The following is a 21,069-nucleotide window of genomic DNA, read 5'->3' on the forward strand; positions in this document are numbered from 1 at the left end:
GTGCGTGGGTAGACAATTTAGGCTGAAGTATGAAAACAAAATGACCAAATGTACAGGCATAAAATCCATTTTTCATGTTTTGCCTCTCTTACTCTCTTCCCATTGCTGTGATTTAGTAGATGAAATTGTGTGTAGCACAAACACACTTTGTGAGGAGAGACAGAGGCATTCAGCAGTTTACAGAGTTGTCTCCTTTATGCTGTACTGTTCTCAATCCATAATAATTTCGACAACAAACAGCACGCACAACGTGATTGACTAGCAACACATTTCCGTTTGGAATTTGGTTTTGTGGTGACAGAAAACCTGAAGTCTGTCACCTTGAGAGGACTTTTGTTGTAGCTCTGTGCATTTTTACCAATGGTTCATGGCAAAGCACTTCTCACTGAACCCTTGTTAACTAAGAGAGTGACAGAAGGAAAATCCAATGCATCAAAAGTCAACAGTACAACAAGCCATGACACTCACCAACAGACTCCCACACACACGCTTACAGTGAGCTGTTCCTGCCACTAACAACCTTCAGCCACCATTGGCGCTTGTGTCTCTTGCAGAATTTTTGACAGTTGCTCGTTAGCAGTGGAAGCCTGTTAGAGCAGGATTTTCTCCCTTTCCTTCCATTCCCTGCATCTGCTCACCTACCCATCCTTCAGCCTGACTTGTGGCGGATTTTGTTGTGCTAACAAGGATCAGGTAACAACATGGCCTGACAGAGGGAAGGCTGAGGTCAGAGGACATGGCATCCTTTGATATGAATGCTGACGGGAGGCAGGAGGGGAAAGGCGCCGCGTGCAAGTGCAGATGAAAACTAAATCAAACCCCATGCACGTTCACACCGCCCACCTGAAAGCCAAACACAGGAGCCATTCCACCCCTGTACCACTGCCCCCACACATCAACCCTGGCACTGACAGTGTAGGACACCCAGCACCTAGTTAGCTTAGTTCAAAGTCGGCATTGTCCTTAACACTATGCCTGGAGACATCTTTCACGCACACACACCTCTTTAAAAAAAAAAAAAAAAAGGATGTTCTGTTGACTGCTTGAAGCTACACAACACAACAGACATTCAATGACCTCTTGATGCGATTGAGAATGGGTTGAGAATGGTGACCCCCAGCGAATCTCTCAAAACCACATCATCAGAGCTAACACACAAGTTAGCATTATATTGCTTCCTGTCAAGATAACATTTGTTCTGAGTCACAGTTTTGCTGTATTTCAAGAATCAGTTCCGGATGGCATTAAAGGACCCTCTGTTCATACTCGTAATGTTTTCCAGTCAATCATTTTGACGCACCGTCTGAAACTGACTTTACAGTCCACTTGTCAAAGACAGTTATATTACATAATACCAACCAACAAAACAACACACATTCTTCACAAAAATGATTTAACTTGATATTTTCAGTGCCATTTGGTATTCAGGTATCCAGTGCTAATTAAAAATGTGTTCCAAAATTTGCAATTAATCATGACACTAAATGACAAAAAAAAAGCAATCTTTAGAGAGTTTCAAAATGTGAGAAAAAGCAAATACCAAAGCCTTCATGTTATCAAACCATTCAAATATTTATTATTATTTATACCCCATCACTCCGGACTCTTAAAGGCATGTTTTACTGGGATTTTGGACTTCACAGATATTCATTTCCATCTCTGTTGTGATGTTATATTATGTGTGTGGGTGAGTACATTTTTTCAGCTGCGGGAGAGGATCAATACAATAAAGAGAAAGGGGAGCCCACACTCAGTTACCTTCATCGAAGTCTGCATCATCCTCAGTGTGCTGGGGAAAGGGGAAGCAGTTGGTGATCTCCAGCCGGTCGTCGACTACCAGGCCCAGCAGGACGCCCTGAACCACCTCACTGCCCTGGCCCTCTTCCTGGTAGTGCTTGATAATCTTCAGCACCACCTGTGAAAAACAGAAAGAGCAATATCACCGAAGTATCGAACCACCGCAACGCAATAGAGACGGAGAGGGAGGCAGGGAGGCTTCACTCTCCTTCCAGTAACAGTTTCTGAAAAATGATTTCATTTTTTGAACCGGAGCCAATTTATTTATCGAGCCTGTTGTTGGTGCATTTTGTGGCTGTTACAGCATTTCTTATTGTATTTTATCATCCTTTGATTTATGTTATTCGATTCAGTTGTGTCTCTGCTCGTCATGTTGATTTGTGCTCATTAGTTTGTGGTGGGGTTAGTTTGGTTGATTTTCTTTTTTTTTTTCTTTAAAAAGGCGCTTGGGTTTTTTTCATCTCTCCTGCTGCAGATTTGTAGTTTTTCTTTCTCTGTTATTTCACACATTATGTTTTATCATTGTACAAATACATTGAAGTATTTAATTAATACCTATGGGAAAAAATGTAGACAAAAATAACAGTTTTTTTCTAGTGCACATTAAATTGTATGTGTAGATGTATAGAAAAGTGTTGTTAAAATAAGTATGTATTGTTAGATAATGATATTGAGTTTGAGTACCTGATTAAAAAAACATTATATGCTCTTATATGTGAAGATATATAATAAGGAAACTTTTTAATTAAGAATATTTTCATCACAGCTTTAATGTCCTTAAGAAACACTGCACAGTTTAACAGCAGCATCAGGCCATAGCAAAACTGCCACAAGCTATTGAATCAATACAATGAAGTCGTAGTTCAAATGATTACTAGTGGTTCTACTACCTTTAACTTTTATTTTGTGCAGTGGGAGGCTTCACCTTTCTTACAGAGACATCCAACACACATCACTTTATAAAGAACCATTTAAATTATAAAACACTTCTAGGTATCACAAACGTGTTCAGTTTTAGGTCACTATCAGGTGGCTGCCCAATGTGATATGGTGATTGTATATATGAACTGGATGTGCAGAGGTTATATAACTGCTGCTGCGCAGTATTGGAAACAATTAGATTTTTCCTTGAAATTAGAGTTTGCCACTTGCCTGTGTGCAGCCTTTATAGGCCCTAATGCTCACAAGGTTCAGCCCACCCTCAGCTGGATCACCACCTCCACTCTGTAAACCTATTATAAAGTAACTCCTACTCGATTTTTAAATATGCAACATTAAAAATGCAAAGCTTTCAGTCAGTTTTGTAACATTGCCTCTCTAGCACCCAACAGCATTGCAGCGGACTGTCAGGGACACTAAGGCATTCAACTTTATTAATTTTTATAACATTTAATGGGTATCAGTGCTAATATTAGCAAGCTAGGCTAACCAACATCCACTTTCCAAGGGGAAGCTACTGCAGATACTGAGATTCTTAGGCCAATACCAAAATTTTGGAGTGAACTCCTTAAAGTATCTATCAGCCACGTTTATAATAAAAAAAAAAAAAAAAGATACATATTAAGTGGGATATTTCATAGCTGAAAAACCAACTTGGGCAAAACAGGTCAAGGTTTCTTAATTACCCTCAAACCTAGTTTGACATTTCTACACTGCAGTTTCATACTTTTGGGCCCACATTTACACAGACAGTGATGCATCTGCAATAAGATAATATCAGCTCATTGGCCTGGCTGGTTTATCAACATAGGATAGCTTGCTAATCTTCCCTTTCTGAGTGGAGTACAGAGGCACAACAGGTCCACTGAGGTGTTGAAAGTAGTAAAAGAAAGATTTCAGTACAGTACATCATACATCACCAGCACTATGTGGGCTTATTGAAAAAGGATAAAAACATTTTGTTTCAACATTCGTAGGCTACAGGGCTACGACGGGCTCCTGTTGGTAGCACACTGTGGATGTTGCCAGCACATCACCTCGCAACGCCGACCTTCAAATGTCAGTCACCCGCTGCCAAGGTGCCAACCACCCACCGAGGCCTGAAGCTTAGAAAAATGTTCCCAGAAATATGTCCAAAAATGTTTTTTTTTTTAATTTATTTATAAACTCAGTGGCCACTTTATTAGGTACACCTGTAAAAATATATTTCAATTCAGTACAACAGCTGACATTTTTTCTACCATCACAAAGTTTAAAACGTTCAGTTTTTGGTGAAATTGTCAGAAATCATTAAATCAATCATATTGTTCATTCCTATGTTTATTTCTCTTAATATGTCAGTTACAGCCCAAAGCTATGAAACTATAGCTATAGATATCAAGGAGGCCAGCTCACTAAGTATTTTTAAAAAAAGCTCAAAATCTCTTTATTTTAGCCTTTAACTAGCTCTAATAATAATATCTTAGGCATCATAAAAATAGAAAGGTTGTAATGGATTGCATAAGATTGTACGGGCGTACCTAATAAAATGGACATAGAGTATGTCCTTAAACAAAAAGTGAGGCGAATTTAAATTTCAGTTTGACTGGGGGCATACAGCATGTTAGTCTCATCAATACTCAATTGTATAATAAATCCTTAGCCACCATTTTACACTCTTCACTGGTCACCAAGCTCTTACATAAAACCACACTATTGCCAAAAAGTGTTGTTATGTTAAGAGGAAATTCTGGGACAAGTTACTCAGGCAATCACTGGCTGTGGTTGAGTGGTAAATGGAGTGGTAAGCACCACCTGCAGGCTCCAGCACTGGTGCATCACTGATCTTGAGTGTGTACAAAAGGCCAGTTAGTATTCAGCACAGCTTAGCAATTTACACTAGAGAAAGAGGAGGCGGCACACATAAAAAACAAAACCTGAATCCAGTGGAATTTTAAGAAAAATGCTCCCCTCAGATGGTGGGAGGGTATATTTGGACTTATGGTCCGATATCCCACATCGTCGTGCCTCATCGAGACAGAGTGTCCATGCATCATCGTATGCGTTTAATTTTTAATACCAGATAAAAATGGGCCAAAAGGACAAGCCTCCACATGATTGAGGAGCTGGTTTAAACTCTAATGCTGCATCACCTACACCAAGGACAGCACAAAAGGGCTATGGCTTATTTCTACACACACGCATGCATGTGCACGAGCGCATGCACACGCGCGCGCACACACACACACACTACGTAGGCATGGGCAGACACGCGCACACACACACAAACATCTACTCATCATGAGATGCACTGACCAGCAAAAAAAGAAAACGACTGAGTCAAAGAGGAGAATAAGGCAAAGCGTCCAAATGACCAGAAACAGGACAAGAAGCTGAAAGAATAGAGTGGAGGGGGAGAGCATAAATCATGCTGATAACAGTGTGGGCAGGTCACAGCCAGAGGCATTAATAATATACACATACAAACACATATATACGAATGGGAGCAGGGTGGCAGTTCTGGAGCCATGCTCACAACAAAACACCCATCACCACCATGAGGGAGCCCTTACTGGTCTCACAAGCCCATGCACACACACGCATACACACATACACTCACATACATCTATCTTGGTCTTGGGAGATGATTTATTTCAATAGAGTGCCGGACCTGTCGTGCAACAAGTAAAAGAGCTAGGGGCAGGAAAAGGGAGACGATATGGGGTGGAGTGGGGAGAAAAACAAATCTCACACTCTGCCTGCCTGGGCTCCTCTGACTGAGAGGGCAGGAAGGTCTGAACAATAGGTCGGTGGAGGGGGGAAGATGGATCGAGAGAGAGGGAGAAAATGTAAGAGTGAGGAGGTGGTTGGAAAAGAAAGGAGGAAATGCAATGGTGAAAATATGAGGGGAAGAAAAGCAGAAGGATAAAGGTAATGATGAGCATGAGGGGAGCAGGTGAGGGCGAGGAGAGCAATGGGTGAACAGATGACAGCGAGGGAGGAAGAGAGGGGAAAGAGGGCTACAGTGGAAGTCCTCAGGATCGGCAGCGCTAGCTGCTTTACAAAGTCCCCCTGCCCCCCTTTGAGCTTTGGCTCCTTTTTCTGCCAGCAAATAGCTTTTCTAGTCTCCCTCCATCAGTGAGAGCAGATAGCACAGATACTCACAATGCGTTCAGCTATCTAACTCTTGGCAATCTGTTCATCACACACTTAAATAGCATCCGTCTGGAAAAGAAGGAGGTGAGAGGGATAACTGGCCAAAAACCACTACCGCCCTAAGGTCAAATAAATAAAATTTAATTCGCGCAAGGCTTTAAGAAAAGTCCTGAATCTACAGAAATACTTTAAAGACAGGAACTGAATGGGCATCTACACTAAAGACAGGGGAGGAAGGAAGGACGGACGGAGGTTTCAGTGGATTTGTTGTGCTGGCTTCCTGGTGTTGAGTAAATGCCATCAGGTATTCTAAGCCAAGCCTGGAAAGCTCCATGTTTGTGCAAACCTACATGGACACACGCATGTATGCTACCTCTGTCCAGTACTGTCTTACCCTGCTTCTCTCTCTCTCTTCTGTGACACACATACATTTATATTGATCTAGCTCACCAGCAGCTAGCCCAGTGAGCTCACCTCGTGTGGAGAGGCCCAAGATTGATATGTGGACAGCGCATTATAAATCAACAAGCTTAAAATTGAATTGTGCAAAATCAATTGCAGTCCAAATCCCCCGTTGCCTGCCTTTAATTCTTATCATAAATCTTCTTTCTCACTCACACAAAAGGGCTCATATTCCCGCCACAAAGGGGCTCAAGTTATGAGAAAGTACCGCAAGAGAGACAATCCCATAATGAGTTTTTCTTTTTGCGCTGCTCATGTGTACACAAACTCTACACTTGGCTGTAATACACTCGACGGAGAGAACACCTTTGTATGGCATGACTCATCTGTTGAGGTTATGCCGTGGATGAAGACCACCGCAGCTTCCCACTTCATCTGCCAGCTTTGGCCTGATGAGATCTTTTTCAAACATGTTTAATTTTGTTGGGCAAAGCACGGACTTGTAGAGTGAAGTAGTCAGTGACTCTGACAACAATCAACAAGAGGTGTTATTGCAATGTAGAGAAAGAAACAATCAAGAAGTGACTTTTAACAATACCACCTGCTCACTGGAAAGATTCACAACTGTCCTTACGCTATTCAAATCCATTTGCAGCAATAATTCTCACATTAAACAGTATAAAATGACTGGCTTGGATTTGTAAGCATAAGTATGCAATGACAAATTCAGATCAAGATGTTTCATACAAATTTCACTGATGATGTTGTAAGGTTATTATAATCCTTTGATAAGATTTTCATGAAAATCTTCATTTTTGATACTACTCATGTTTTCGCATGTTTTCAGCTATAGACAATCATTGTATTTGCATTTTGTAATTGTATTAGTTATCATTGGTGGCAGAGTGCAACATTCCTGCGTTGGATTTAAACTGCCTTTAAATGGATCAGGGATTCACAGGAAACAATGCAGCATGTAATCTGAACAGTGTTAGTTTGTAACGTCATCTCATTGATATCAGCAGTGCCGCTGATATCAATGTTTACCCTTTAGTCTCATACAGTCATATCAGAGCTGTATTAAGTTGCTAAACACATTTCCTACTGCTTCACATTGAAACCATTCTAATGGTGAAAAGAGGGGTGACCTGAATTGTGAAGTGGTCACAGAATCCATTGCTGCATCCATCCATGGATAATTTTAATGTTTTCATGGCAGCAGCTGAACAACAAGGAGGAGACACAGCAAGGCAACCAACTTTACTGTGACCTTCTGTTATGTGGAACCGTGCGCAGCATGAAGTTACATTGCAGCTGCAATTACTTTGGACTGACTTTTTTATTGAAATAACGCAACTTTGTTTGGGTGTGCTGTAAACTCATACACCAGCTGGTCTTCTGTTTTATTTTTGCCAAAGACTCTGCTTAAGGAGTATCTGATGTAGTATGAAAACACACTTGCTGATATTTCACAAAACATCAGTGATGCCAAATCAACTGGAAGGATTACAACTTTAAAATACCATGTAAACATAAAGTGTAGGCTCTACTATGAGGAAGTGATAGAAGAAGCATAGCAATGAGTAACTGTACTGGGGAGATGGGAACACATGTTTCTACACTGGGCAGTAAGTTATCTCTTCTGTCTGTGTGTGTTACAGATGATCCATGTCACATTGCGTAGTGTGAACACCTTCCTGATGAGCCCAGGCTTAAGGACCTGAGGCAAGTGGAAAAGCCTCAGGGGGAAGAAGGGACTGTTCTGCCACAGTGTTTTACTCATTCATATATTCACTGGGAAAAAAAACAAAGAAAATGTCTGCCACTGGTAAAAGAAATGTCAAAACTCATTTTGACATATTTCCTGCCTCTTTATGCCCCTGAGCTTTCATATCACAGTGCCAAAATGTGCTGCACAATGTGCTCTGACTTTTCCTTAATTCACGATATGTGAATAAGACCCGTGTCTGACGTGCATCAGACATCAGAATGAATAAATACTTTTTCAAACATACAGACGACCGTGTGATCTCAGTAGGTGTTTAATGGAACCCATCGCAGTGCAGCACTCCACTCCTGTGGCAACATCAACCACTGAAACCTCTTCAAAAGCAAGGAAACAATCCAATTTTACTACACAGCATTGGTGATGCTGTCTATGGGCAACCCTCCAGCTAAACCTCTGACAGATGGGTCATGACGCAACACAGCAGCAACTGCTGCATATCAATGCATTCAGGTGAAAAGTATTTCATAACTCTACTTCAAATAGACACCTTTCCTTCAACAGTTTGAACCCAAGTAAGGTCGCACAGTAAACGGTTCTCAACTGTTTTTAATTTCACTGCTGTGATTAAAATATTTGGTTCATAAGACTGAGAAAATGAATTAAGAAAATCTCATTAAGGGGTCTAAATAATACACACAGAGGTGAAATATTTAGATTTGAAATTAGGACCCGAGACTCTAGGGCACCCTTAATGAGCAAGATAAAAGGAAGGCAGCAGCTGGCGAGTAATGTCCTGCTACTACATTCAGGCACACCAAGCAAATGAGCTGCTTTGTGTCCAGTGCAGTTTAGGACAGGATGAGGTAGAATGAAAGTACATGGCAATGACACAAGTTTGTCCTCTGCTGTTTATACAAGGGTACTACAGAATTTAAAATGTGTATGTACAGTGTTGAGGGTGTTTGAAATTTCAATATGTGCCACAAAAGGTTTTAAGATACACTGCCTGGTAATAGTCCCACCAAATCTTAAAATGTTTAACTGGCTTGAGAACATCAACACTGAAATGCAGGGGAAATTTAGATAATAATGACAAATATCAGTCTGGACTAGCTTTGGTATTTCAAGTATATAGTTGCAAAGAGGCAAGTGTCTTCTCAAATGAAAAATCTGACTGAAGTACATATTTTTTAAAGCAGCCAAATACATTCTGTATGAAAACAGACCAGAGATCAAGAGAGCATTGACGAGCTACTTTGTGCTGCAAGGAAATCTATTTATTGTTGCATTTTTAGTGATTTGATTATTTTTAAACCATGAATTAGTTGAAAGACTTTATTTTGCTTTAGTTTTCAAAAAGGCAAACATACACTGTGAAGCCTGCAACTGAGGTCATGTCTGTCTTATTTATGTATTCCTCACTATACAAAGTTATTGTAGCTTGTTGTTTAGTAAAGTAATATTTGTTATAAGGAACGCAGCTAACAAATTACTCCGGTAAACATTCTGGTTTTTGGGGCAAACTGCAACACTTGCGTGAGGTGAGGGCTAGAGGCATCATCATCATCATCCTAAATCGATCCCTTAACCCGACCACCAGGGAGGTCCTGCTTTTAAAATGAAACGTCCCCGTGGCTTACTCAAAGCTAATACCAGCTAACTTGGAAGATAGGCATAGTTGGCCTATTAGACGGTTTAGGTATTGTAAACAACACATATTATCTGTATTGGTCAGTCGGTTTCGCCAGGAAAGCACCGGATAAAGTAATGTAAGCTAGGTTAAAGGCATTTGTTTAAGTACAAGACACCGCTTCTCATTATCTGTCCGCCATGATGATGCTCACACTTTAGCTAGCACCCACATCTGCTAACAGTTGGGGCCGGTTTCTCTCACATCAGCCAACGAAATTCAATATGTAGCTATACAGCACCACTGTGAAACTTACCAGTCCTTCAATTTGGATCTGTTTGACAGGAGAGTCCAAAGTGCCGCCCGTAGTAGCCATTACGGCGCTAGCCGCTGAAGCAGAATCTTTACGTGAAGCCATTTACAACCACCACACGCGTGTAAAGGAAGGACAGATTTCGTCGACGGACGTTTCCGGTAACGATGTGTCCGTTTTCCTGTTCGTGTCGAAACAAGGGTTAGGTGGGTAGGGAGTCCAATTTTATTAGACAGTTGGCATAGTAACACAAAAGATAGATAGTTTATTTCGTATTAAAGACCCCTGTCTGTTTTTTTTGTTCTATGGACAGGCTGGGCTGCAGATGGTGGCTAAAAATCTGTAATTAAACACTAATGTATTCCCACTCTGCAGTTCTGTTGAATGAATGGTGAACCACTGGAATAGTATAACCCCAGACTTTAATAAAATTACTGGAAAGTATGTAAAACACAGAGACCTGAAATTAAAAGTTGATTGCTATAAATTACTGGTCATCAGTCTTTTGTCAAGTAAAAGTTTGAGTCAAACTAAAATTGTTTCTTTCAATTTAACATTATCTTGATATAAAGATTTAGAAGGATCATTGTTAACAAAAATCACATTATAAATTAATTAATATCCAGTTACCAAGTACTTAAAACACTTTATTTCAAATCTTTACAGATGTATCACAACTAGTAGTTACCAGAAGACTAAAAAGGTGGGATACTGAACTTAACTGTAACAAGTACATTACCCTAGTTACATAATGCAAAAAGGTGAATAAGCATAAACGTATAAAGGTATAAAACAAAAAAACCTTAATTGATAAACTGCCTGAATTATACATCTGAAACATATTTAATACCAGGTACGATTTACCATTTTCTTTGACAGATTAACCTTTCTGTTTATCATCATGAAAGAACAAGTGCAACAAGGAGAAGGTGGGAGAGGTTACACTTCTGAGCAATTAAACAGTACCTTTCCAAAACATGTCAAGAGTTGATACAGGATTCCATGTGAAAATACAGGGCTCTTTATCTAAAATCTGCAATATTTCCGGTGTGAGAGGGGCAATGGTACAAAACTTATGGAATGAGCAGACAATGGAAATTTAACTTACAAAACATAATGAAGCGAAGCTTACAAATTGGTGTCTAAAAAAAGGTTGCTTTATAAATATAATTGTTAAACATTCTTCCTCACTCCGTTTGAACCAAATGAATACTGCATGATTCCATCTGTAGTACAGTAAAATCCTTTTTTTTTTTCTTTTTTTCTTAAAAAGTTTCCAACCCTGCTCCCCACTACTCCCGCCCCTTCCCCTGAAACAAAATGGGCTGACAGGAAAACACAAAATAAAAAGGCAAAAAACTCGAGTAATTAAAAAAGTATGTCTGTTGGAAGAAGAGTTTGTCTGTTCTTCCAATGTCTAAATAAGGTGGAATCTTGGTCCAGCGGTGGCGATGATATCGCTGTAGGGCTCAGTCTGGGTGACCTCGATGGCTTGCTGCTTCTTAAGGACCAGGAAACTGTAAAACTTGGCAGCTGCCTGCTTCCTGTTGTTGTTCCGGCACAGGTCAAGCAGGCTGACTGAATCTGCACCAGTCTTAGCCATGACGCGCTATGGAGACAGAAACACAAAATATCAGTCGAAGTCTTTTCTTTTGACCTGAGGATCAATCAAATATGAACAAGCAAGTGATGCTCATGTTTCCCCTCCTTTTATCAAAAGACCCTCACAGAATACAGAAAAGCAAAAGTAATATCACATATAATCAGAATTTTATAAATACTGTGACAACCTTTGCAGTCTACTTAAAATGTGTTTTCAAAATAATTTTTACGTACCTGGAGACCGTGCAGCATCTGCTGGGTTCTCTTGTTCCATCTCTTCTCCTCCTGATCCTGGTCTCCAGCCTGACCTTCCTCTTCCTGAGGACCACAGACAGAATCATCAGTATCAATTGGCCCAGACTTATACAACACAGACAATTAAATAAAAGCTTGTCTCTACAGAACAGCACTTCCTATACACTGCTACATAGCTTAGAAGGAATTTTACTCTTTAGCTTTGCTATTTATATTTTTACTTACTTGTTATTGGGATTTTTGTTTTAGCACTTTAGGCAATTTTTAAGCTAAGTGAAAAAATGCATCACTACTACAAACTGCAAAGTTTCCTGTGTACCAGAGAACACAGTTGTTTTTATCTCACCTCTTCCTCATCGCTATCATCCTTCTTGTCTTTGCTCTTCTCACCAAGGAGGTCCAGCTCAGGGACAAGCTGGGTGAGGTTGACACTGCTCTCCTCTGGGGGCAGATCCACCTGAGGCATGTCTAACCTCTGAGACAAGACTGAGCGGTCAGCCACCTGCTGCTGCTCCAATGGAGCCATCTGAAAGAGGGAAAGCAGTGTGCAAGTCAGGACCAAGCTAGGACACACTGCAGTCATCTGAATGGATTATATTTACTGTTTTTCCCATTTGACCGTTGAGCACTTCCCAAGTTCACTCCTTCAGAAAATTCAAAATACAAAAATCCTTATCTGGTTTATTGTCTTTCCTTTAGATAACAAATAAGACCAATGTGACATGATTATAATCAAACCATGAAATTTAGTCTAAAACAAAAAGCAGTTTAAAAAATGGGAATCAAATTTCTACATATTACAGCTCAGCTGCTTAAGCACTGAAAACAATACAGCCTTTAAACAGCACTTTTGGATTTATACATTTTGTCACCTCCACATGATATGCTGAGGAGAAAATATGCACCCTCAATTAGAGCATTTGAACAAAGAAAAACAAATGTTAATAATTACTTACAGGAAGGGAGCCCTCTTTGTCAAGGGTCTTGCGTTTGACACCACGGGGTGTAGAGGGAGGAGGCATGACTGTCTCATCCAGGGTTGTCCTGCTGCCCTCCATTGCAGAGGCTGCCAGCATACTAGGCTCCTCCATGATCGTCTGGTCTGAGGGAGATATTAATAGATTTCATAAAGAAATGCTTATGTGAACAGCTAAAGTTAACAGTGAATAACAGCCTTATTCATTGATGGCGTCTCAGTTAAGACCTGCCCCCAGTCTCTCTTCCTCTCATGCAACTGATGACATGTCTGCACTGTGATATAGCCTCCTCTCATCTCTTCCAGCATAACTTACCAATAACATCTCTGTGCTGACTCATGACCTCCTCTCTAGGTACCTCTGGGTTCTCCAGCTCTTTGAGGAACTCATCCAGACTGTCTGCCTCTCCACCCTTTCGCCTCTTCCTCAGCTCATCTGGCACCAGAGGCGTCAGGCAGCGGGTGAACATCTGACATCAGAGATTTAACAGTTAAATATAAATAAAAAAATTATAGTAGTACAATAAAAATGTTGGGACTTTTCAGGGAGACTGATGAAAGACATAAAGAATGTCTCCTTGATTATGCATCAACACATTTTAAATTCAGTATTCAGGAGGGGTAACGTGGGTGTGAAAGGATAGGGAAAAGAGAGACAAAACCAATCACTTCAACCACCTCCCGTTCATTCAATGCTCTTATTTAAAATCCACATCCTGAACAGAATGTCAATGAAAAATACATTATATATAAATATATTTACACACACACACACACACACACACACACACACACACACACACACACACACACACACACACACACACACACACACACACACACACACACACACACACACACACACTTTCTCTTTTTCCATTAAACAGTATCACAGTCTGACACACTTGGAGAAAAAGACCTTTGGTGTGACTTACTCATTACCAATGGTGATATTGCCTGTAAGTGACTTCAAGCAGATAGCTGACAGTATATTCTTAAATAGTTAGGGTATGTGCATATTTTTAACAAACATTTGTTACCTTGAGCAGCCTGGCGTTCCACAGGGGTTGGGCAGGAAGAGAGAAGAGCTTCTCAACTCCTCCAGTTTCCTTCCACATCATAAGCTTCTTGGTGGGAGGTGCGAGGTCCAATGTGGTGACAATGTCCGAGTAATCAGACAGCTGGGCCCTGATGGTCTTACTGTCCAGCTCCTTCACACTATCCACAATGAGCTTCCTCTTACGCTTCGCCTTGGTCTCTTTCACTGGAGGAAGAAAAAAAAAAATGTAGCTGATGCCTGTTTGACCATCATTTCTCATCATTAAAAGGGTAAAACGTGTGTTATGGTTTTCAAACAATGCTAAGCGTAAGGACTTCATTGGTCAATTATATATCAGTGCTGTGTTGCTCAGAGCTTTGTGCAGTCTCCTTACTCACAACATTCCCTGTAACTGCTGAATACAACCAGAGTTATTTAAGGGATGGATACCTAGAATAAAAGGTATAGAAGAATCTACAAGTTGACAAATCCCTATGGTTTCTCAGTGTAAGACAGTAATATAGTCATTTCGGCAAATCCTCGCCTTCAGCAAAATGCATAGTGACATTTTTGTAGGCAAAGTTTCCTATGACTTCCTATTAGCTTTCTTGAATATCATTTTAAATATATTGAGAAGCATTTACAGAATGGATTTTTCAAAAATACTTTTTGCTAAAAATTTTACAGAAGAGGAATTAATACTGAATTTTATAATAAAAAATACAAATAAAATATTCATTAAAACAGTCTTTCATCTCTACAGAAGGGTGAGGAAGAGTCTTACCAGTGATGTCAATAGGCTCCAGGGCGAAGGCCTCCTCCTCATTGTGAACCAGAGTGGTCTGTTCTGTCTGATCAGCCATTGCTGGCAGTGGCTCTGCTGGGCCAGAGTCTGGGCTGTCTGGACCCGCTAGACACACAAAATTGCATTTCCCCTTAAACAGACAAGTAATGATACAATGTGCACTCCACTTATTGTGGTACATGACTAAGCAGTTTTTACAGGTCACCTCTGCAATGTTCTCCACATGTAAATGTACTTTATAGATACACAGTGACGCTACTGGAGATTTAATGGAGACAGAGACAAAAAGAAAAAACAAAGAACAACAGAATTTCCTGTTTAACAATGCAATAAGGCAAAAGAACTTAGCTTTACTTACGTGACTGGAGGTTGTCAAAGTCGTCTTCATCATCTCCATGATCTGGAGGCATCATGACACTTTCTGTGATAGCTGGAGGATCATCAAAGATACCGCCGCCGTCCTCAGAACTCAGCAGTTTATCGACTGCAAGATAACAAAGAGGATTAACAATAAGTCTTTGTTACTTTATCATAATATCTTACAGACCAACTTTAACAGTAATCCAATATATTAGAATATATATATATTTTTTTTTAAATGCTCACCCAACATTCCCCCATCACTGTTGCCCATGGAGCCATCCCCAAAGTCATCATACTCCATGTGGTTGGACTTGTCAGGGAGATTAGCGGGACCAGGTTCAGCCTCTAGCAAAAGGTTAGAGGCTGTGGCACCGTGCATGATATCCTCCTCAAATGTGCTGGCATCACGCATCATTTCTCGGTCGTCCATACCAAAGTCAGCTGTAGAGTGCAGCAGTTTATTATAACATATGAACAGGTCGATTTTTTTTTTTTTCCTTTTACATAACAGTTCTATTATTCTGATAAAATGTAATGTCATATCTAAAATCAATACTATCAAAAAGGATTCTGCAGCATGATACATTCATGCTGAGTTGAAATCTAAAATTACACAGAAATGGCCTCATCTACTTATGTGAGGTAGAAAGTATGAGTGTATATATCAGTATTTATAGTGTCCTACAAAAGTCATTGTCCTGCAGGAGGCTGAGGTTGCCGACATCTTCCCTCATGGTGATCTCTTCTACTCTGCTCTGGTTGAGGGTGAACTGTTGGGCCACATCTATGTCACTGTTTGAAACAACACACACAAAAAATAACATCGTGGATGAGTAAAACAGTTGGTGATTGAATGACACAAACTGAACTACACCAGTACTAGTGACATGAGCAGGTCACCAAGTATTTAATACATCAGCAGATAAAACAAGAAGTAAATGTTGTTAACTTACTCCAGATCAGGAAGCGGCTGGTCAAAGTCATGGAACTCCTCAGGTAAGGTGATGGCATTGTAGGCTGCCTCTCTGTTTTCCTCAGGTAGATCCACCACACCTGAATCCAGATACAAGTTAAGACGTTATAATACATAACTCACCCCACAAACAACAACACGTCAGTCCACTGCAACAGTAGAAAAAATATTTTTTGTTTGGGAAAACAAATCACAAATTCAGAAGAATGTTTAAGTGCTTCATCTTTACCATCTCAAATATGCCTGCTGGTTTAAGATGAGGAAAAAAATAAAAAATAAAAAATAAAAAAACACTGGACACTTCACTCCTTCAAACTGCTTTCATGAAAAGAAAGATCTAAGAAGTAGTGTGTTTCTCCCTACCTGGCCTAAAAGCCATTTTGATCTTGATGAAGGCTTCATTACAGTCAGCAAGCAGGTACTTGGCTTTCCTGTGGTAGATTCTCACCACCCCAAGGAGCAGGTGGCCTGATGTACGCAATGCCATCTTTACCTAAGAGAAAAAAGGCCCAGAAAAACAGATGGAGTAGGTGTTGTGTGTCAAAGAAAAGTCATGTTTACTTGGTAAATTGTTCTTGTAAAAACAAGACTGAACTGTGTCATCTGTGCATGAGGTATAACAGTAAAGTATGTTAAAAAGGTAAGAAAAAACACAGTGAAAATAAACCTATCTTGGCATTGTCTATGAAGACACTGCAATTGGTTGTTTCAAATATAGCAATACAGTTAATTAACAGGAATTAACAAAGTACCACCAGAATGCAGAAAGAGCACATTTCTGCTGTTACCTTGGGCGAGATGATGCTCTCCACACTGCTCTCCAGGTTGCATTCAAACACATGAGCCTTGGTCAGTTTCTTGTCCCAATGGGCCGCTAGCCAGATCTTGGCCAGCGGCCCACGTTTGCTGAGGACAAAGTGGGCGTAGAACATGGCCCTGGTTCCCCTGGCTCACACACTCACAGCAGTAAGATTTACCTGGAAAACATAACAGATTACTTTATGTATAAGGGGAGGCTATTCTAAAAAGGTCAGGACACAGAGACAATAGTACCAAAATGAAATACATGAACTAGGGGCACAGGACCATCCCCTAGTAGTCTTTGATACACAACAGATATTTTCAGTTATATTCAGCAAAACTAGCCTCATTATCTATGACAGTTGATGACATGGAGATACGGGACGAATTTAACAAAGTAGCAGAAAGTGCTTGACTGCTGCACAGAATCAATGCTTTGTAATCATCAAGTTGGGTGTTTTTACTATACGCTGTGGAATAGATCACACAACAGTCTTAATGGCCACACAAAATAGAAGAGGTCTAACAGTGTTGATTGTAAATTTAGATTTATGGATCCAATTTTCCTGCTTCGTAGGATGGGCAGCATCATGGCAAAGAAACACGGTTTCCCTCAGAATGCGGGCTGGTTTTATTTTGTCAACTTTGGTTTTAACTAACTATTAGCCTTACCATTATCTGACAAAGATGAGGGTCTGTTGCCTCTTGAAGAAACTTTAGACAGTAATTTACCCCTAGCGTTTGATAAGCTTATGTCGGAGGCTTATCAGCTAAAATATCGCTAACGTGATCCCTAAAATCGATAAAAGCGCCCTTTATCGTCTTTTGTTATGATCAATTTAAGTAACTTTAACTGTTACTCATTATTAGTAAAATACCAACGCAGAACACTATATTCAGAAAGGGAGATTTTAACGTTATCAAAACAAGCGCTGACTTCATTCAAGTTCCGCCTATTTCCCAGGGAGGGAGGCAAACATTGGAAATGCACATGTCTGCCCACCGTAACCGACACTTTTCCAGTACTGTACTTCAATGAATCATATGTTCTTAACTACCACAGACACGTGGATTATCTAAAACTGAAGTGTGCGTGGTTATATATGCACTTAGTAGAATGTATTAAGAGCGCCAAAGGATTGGTCAACGCCAGTAAATAGTCGGCGCCATCAAGTGGGTCAACAAAATTAGCCGCCAGCTAACTACAAAAGGAGCAATGACATCGTATGTTGAGTGTGTGGAGCAGAAATGTTTATGCCGAATTTACTTACTAGCAGAAAAATTAAAGCTTTTCTAAAACGACAGACAAAACTACAATTCGCCCGCTGAAATAAAGTAGAGCACGCAGGAGAAATGTGTCCATCAAAACCTGTTCATACTTTTTCCCTCTACCACCAAAACTGTATCGTTAGCTGGTCGCTAACGGCTCCTTGTACAGTGAAGGCCGCGGCGAATAACCACAAACGTGCATGCTTATTTCGTCTCGTACATTACACAAAGCAACGCGCGAATATTTCCACTGCAGACACACTTACCGACAGGACCCCTTTTAGACTGAAATTCTAGTGATTATGTTATTTCTCCCAGCGAATTCTCCCCTGTTGTACTCATTAAAACAGCCAAGATGGCGCCAGTCGCCTTCCTCCCGCTCTCCGCTGTCCTTTTAAAATCGGCAGGATGTTTACAGTCAAAAATGGCGGAGGAGGAGTCTGCTGAGGCTGACTGACAGACAGCCCGCTGTGAGCGCCAAGTGGAGATAGGGGGCGCTGTGGCACAGTGCTTACTGGACACATGTAAGGTGGATGGTTAATAAATCAATAAATATTATTATGAGTATACAATACAATGCACTATGTTTTACAAAGTTTGCATTCAGATAATAGATGTATTATTATTATTATTATTATTATTATTATTATAATTATTATAATTATTATTATTATTATTATTATTATTACTGAGGTTACCCAATGTCCAATAAAGTGCCTTAATAAGTGTGCATTGTCTACTCTATTCCCATCCCCAACTCTTGCTGCAGCTCCCTAATCTTTTGAAAACAGCAAATGCCAACAAACCCATTGTAACACTGGTTTTGACCCAGCCCTATTGTGACTCACATCCTGTATCTACATCTAACCTAAAACTAACTGTGGTCTCCTGATTTGCATTTTGGAAAGACTGTGACATGTTTTAGCAGGAAAAGCGTAGGTGCAATTAATTTAATTCCATTCAGGTATATATGTTGCAGGGCCTGTGGCTTACTGGGACCCTTCCATGGAAAAGAGCTGTCATTAACATTATGAGGTACACCTGTGCTGTGAAAGGCCTTTTAATGACTAATTTAATTTATCTTTAATGGATGAATGAATCAATTGATTAAGGTACATTTAAAGAGAAAAACGTAATGGGTAACAAAAATATTTACATGAGAAGGAAACAATCCACAGCCTACCAAACAAAATCAATCCTTTGAACAAAATCCTCAGTATGCAGGGAACTGGACATTCATGCAGACAACAAAACCAATTTCCAAGCAGTATATTAGATACAGAGATCTGCCCGACAGAGAGACTGACTCATCTACAATCAAATTGCAAAATTGGTATGCAGTAAAGCGGATTTATCTCATAGGCTGCAGCATCTGTTGCAGTAGAACTGCTGCCAGTTGAGCATGTTTATGATTTACGAGGAGCAGGGCTCCATGTCACTGTACAGGGATGGTTGTTTGATAACTGAGACAGTATGCACACATCATTACAGTGATGTTACATTTAGTTTTTATTAGCAGCCTAGTTTGAGTATTGATTTGTCATCATTTTAAGGCACATGCAGCAAACATCCAGGCATTGCTGGATGTCTGAGCTGCCTGTTAATGCATCATAGTCACATGATAATAACACTGGCAGTTTTAAGAGAGGAAGTAATTCCCTAAATGTATTTAATCATTTCTTCATTGCATGAGTAGTCTCATTGTGATATTCACAAATTGTTGATGTAGGCCAAATGACAAAACTCGAGTCTGCAATTGAAAGCTAACAGATGTAAAAGAGATTTAGTTAAATTTAAAATTGGATGGAGATTTTCAATGTGTTGCATCACAAATTTATGGGAATATTATATCAAGCCATTTTTGTATATATCTCATGCTTTGTGCAGCATGCAGAGAAATTGGTGTATGACACATTATAACACAGTGCTGCACAGCATCCACGTCCGGATGGTGACACAGTTTTTGGCTGAGTTCTGTTTAACAGGATAATTTTATTCACATACAGTAGCTGATTGCTGTACTGTTTTCACGTGACACGTACATCCAAACAACCTGAGAGAAACCAGCCTCTTCTGTACTGTTGTTTTCCCACTTCAGAAGAGCTACTTTGTTGACGTACAAGGTGTGAGTCACAAAGCCTGAGCATCTGATTATTTCTACATACCAAAAGAGAAGTATATTATTATCTGCACAGCTGTATGGAATAAAACATCTTGTTCTTTGGATTTACAGAAATATTTTTATATGCGTGCACACACACACACACGCACACGCACACACACATTAAGAGGAGATGTGGACTAAAAGTAGACAGATTTTTATCTAGGCAAATACTGATTGGAGAATTAGATTCCTTTAATCCTGTGAAATTAATTGTTTCTGGCTAATAGTGCCATAATGTGCCTAATCTAAATGTATTCAATTATGTCGCCACAGGGAGTCCCTTCGCCTCTTCTCTAACATAACTGTTTTATGCAGTGCTCCAAACTCAATTCCAAAGTACAACAGCAGAACATATGGTGACAATAATTTCTCATGTGGTGTGTTTTTAGTTGCAGTGTTCAAAATAAAGTTAACTCAAACAGGCAGATGCCACCGTGGCGACATAATTTCCCCCATGCCAAGATAGCAAACTGGAATACTAATCTGCAGAAAACAGTATGAGTTAGGAGACCAAATGCTTCTTCAGTTGCATACAGTGTAGCTGAGTCTATCTTCAAACATTTCAGTTAGCATGCTGCAATGATCTCTGAAGTACAGCTGACAGAAGGAGAAGGACATTTATCAAATTGGGCCTCCGGTCACAGTATTTAAGTAAGGAAGAGCCCTGACTGCATACATAAAGAGATCCCTCTCCACTGCAGATAAACATCTCATCAATAGGATTAAGAAATGTTGGACTGATTAGCATAGCGTTAAATCATACGAGTAGACTTTTGCCATTGGATAGGCAAAATAGGCAAATATCCTGGGTGTAGTGAAACGCTCCAACAGTAGAGCCTGTTTCAATGCTCAGTTTGTCAAAAATCACTGATTTATT

General features: G+C 40.0%; 2 protein-coding genes across 2 annotated transcripts in view; both read right to left on the reverse strand.

Moving 5' to 3' along the window:
• The window catches only part of LOC130172170 (eukaryotic translation initiation factor 3 subunit H), a 52,926-nt gene extending 42,821 nt beyond the window's left edge, over positions 1-10,105 (reverse strand). Inside the window, exons 1-2 of the mRNA XM_056380652.1 lie at positions 9,949-10,105; positions 1,759-1,915 (exon numbers count right to left, since the gene is read on the reverse strand). Of these exons, the coding sequence (XP_056236627.1) occupies positions 1,759-1,915; positions 9,949-10,050 (259 nt within the window). The 5' untranslated portion in view covers positions 10,051-10,105. The remainder of the gene's footprint in view (positions 1-1,758; positions 1,916-9,948) is intronic.
• A 466-nt stretch (positions 10,106-10,571) lies between these two features.
• On the reverse strand, positions 10,572-18,437 carry LOC130172168 (double-strand-break repair protein rad21 homolog A-like). The gene is made up of 14 exons (XM_056380651.1): positions 18,295-18,437; positions 16,747-16,935; positions 16,322-16,451; positions 15,939-16,038; positions 15,671-15,777; positions 15,229-15,426; positions 14,981-15,106; positions 14,602-14,727; positions 13,819-14,042; positions 13,095-13,248; positions 12,759-12,904; positions 12,149-12,328; positions 11,782-11,865; positions 10,572-11,554 (listed from the first exon to the last, which is right to left on the reverse strand). The coding sequence occupies exons 2-14, from the start codon at positions 16,888-16,890 to the stop codon at positions 11,363-11,365; spliced, it is 1,911 nt and encodes a 636-aa protein (XP_056236626.1). The 5' UTR covers positions 16,891-16,935; positions 18,295-18,437; the 3' UTR covers positions 10,572-11,362.
• Between the last annotated feature and the right edge of the window lie 2,632 nt (positions 18,438-21,069).

This window comes from Seriola aureovittata, chromosome 7, assembly GCF_021018895.1.
Source record: "Seriola aureovittata isolate HTS-2021-v1 ecotype China chromosome 7, ASM2101889v1, whole genome shotgun sequence".
NCBI lineage: Eukaryota > Metazoa > Chordata > Actinopteri > Carangiformes > Carangidae > Seriola > Seriola aureovittata.

Bases quoted from the DNA above. Each gene is read 5' to 3' on its own strand.
- LOC130172168 (XM_056380651.1), bottom strand. From the start codon at position 16,890: ATGTTCTACGCCCACTTTGTCCTCAGCAAACGTGGGCCGCTGGCCAAG. The intron at 15,427-15,670 runs GTAGGACACTAT...TGCACTCTACAG, and splicing joins CCTGCAGGACAATGACTTTT to CTGACTTTGGTATGGACGAC. The intron at 14,043-14,601 runs GTAAGACTCTTC...TTCTTCCTCCAG, and splicing joins GGAGCCTATTGACATCACTG to TGAAAGAGACCAAGGCGAAG.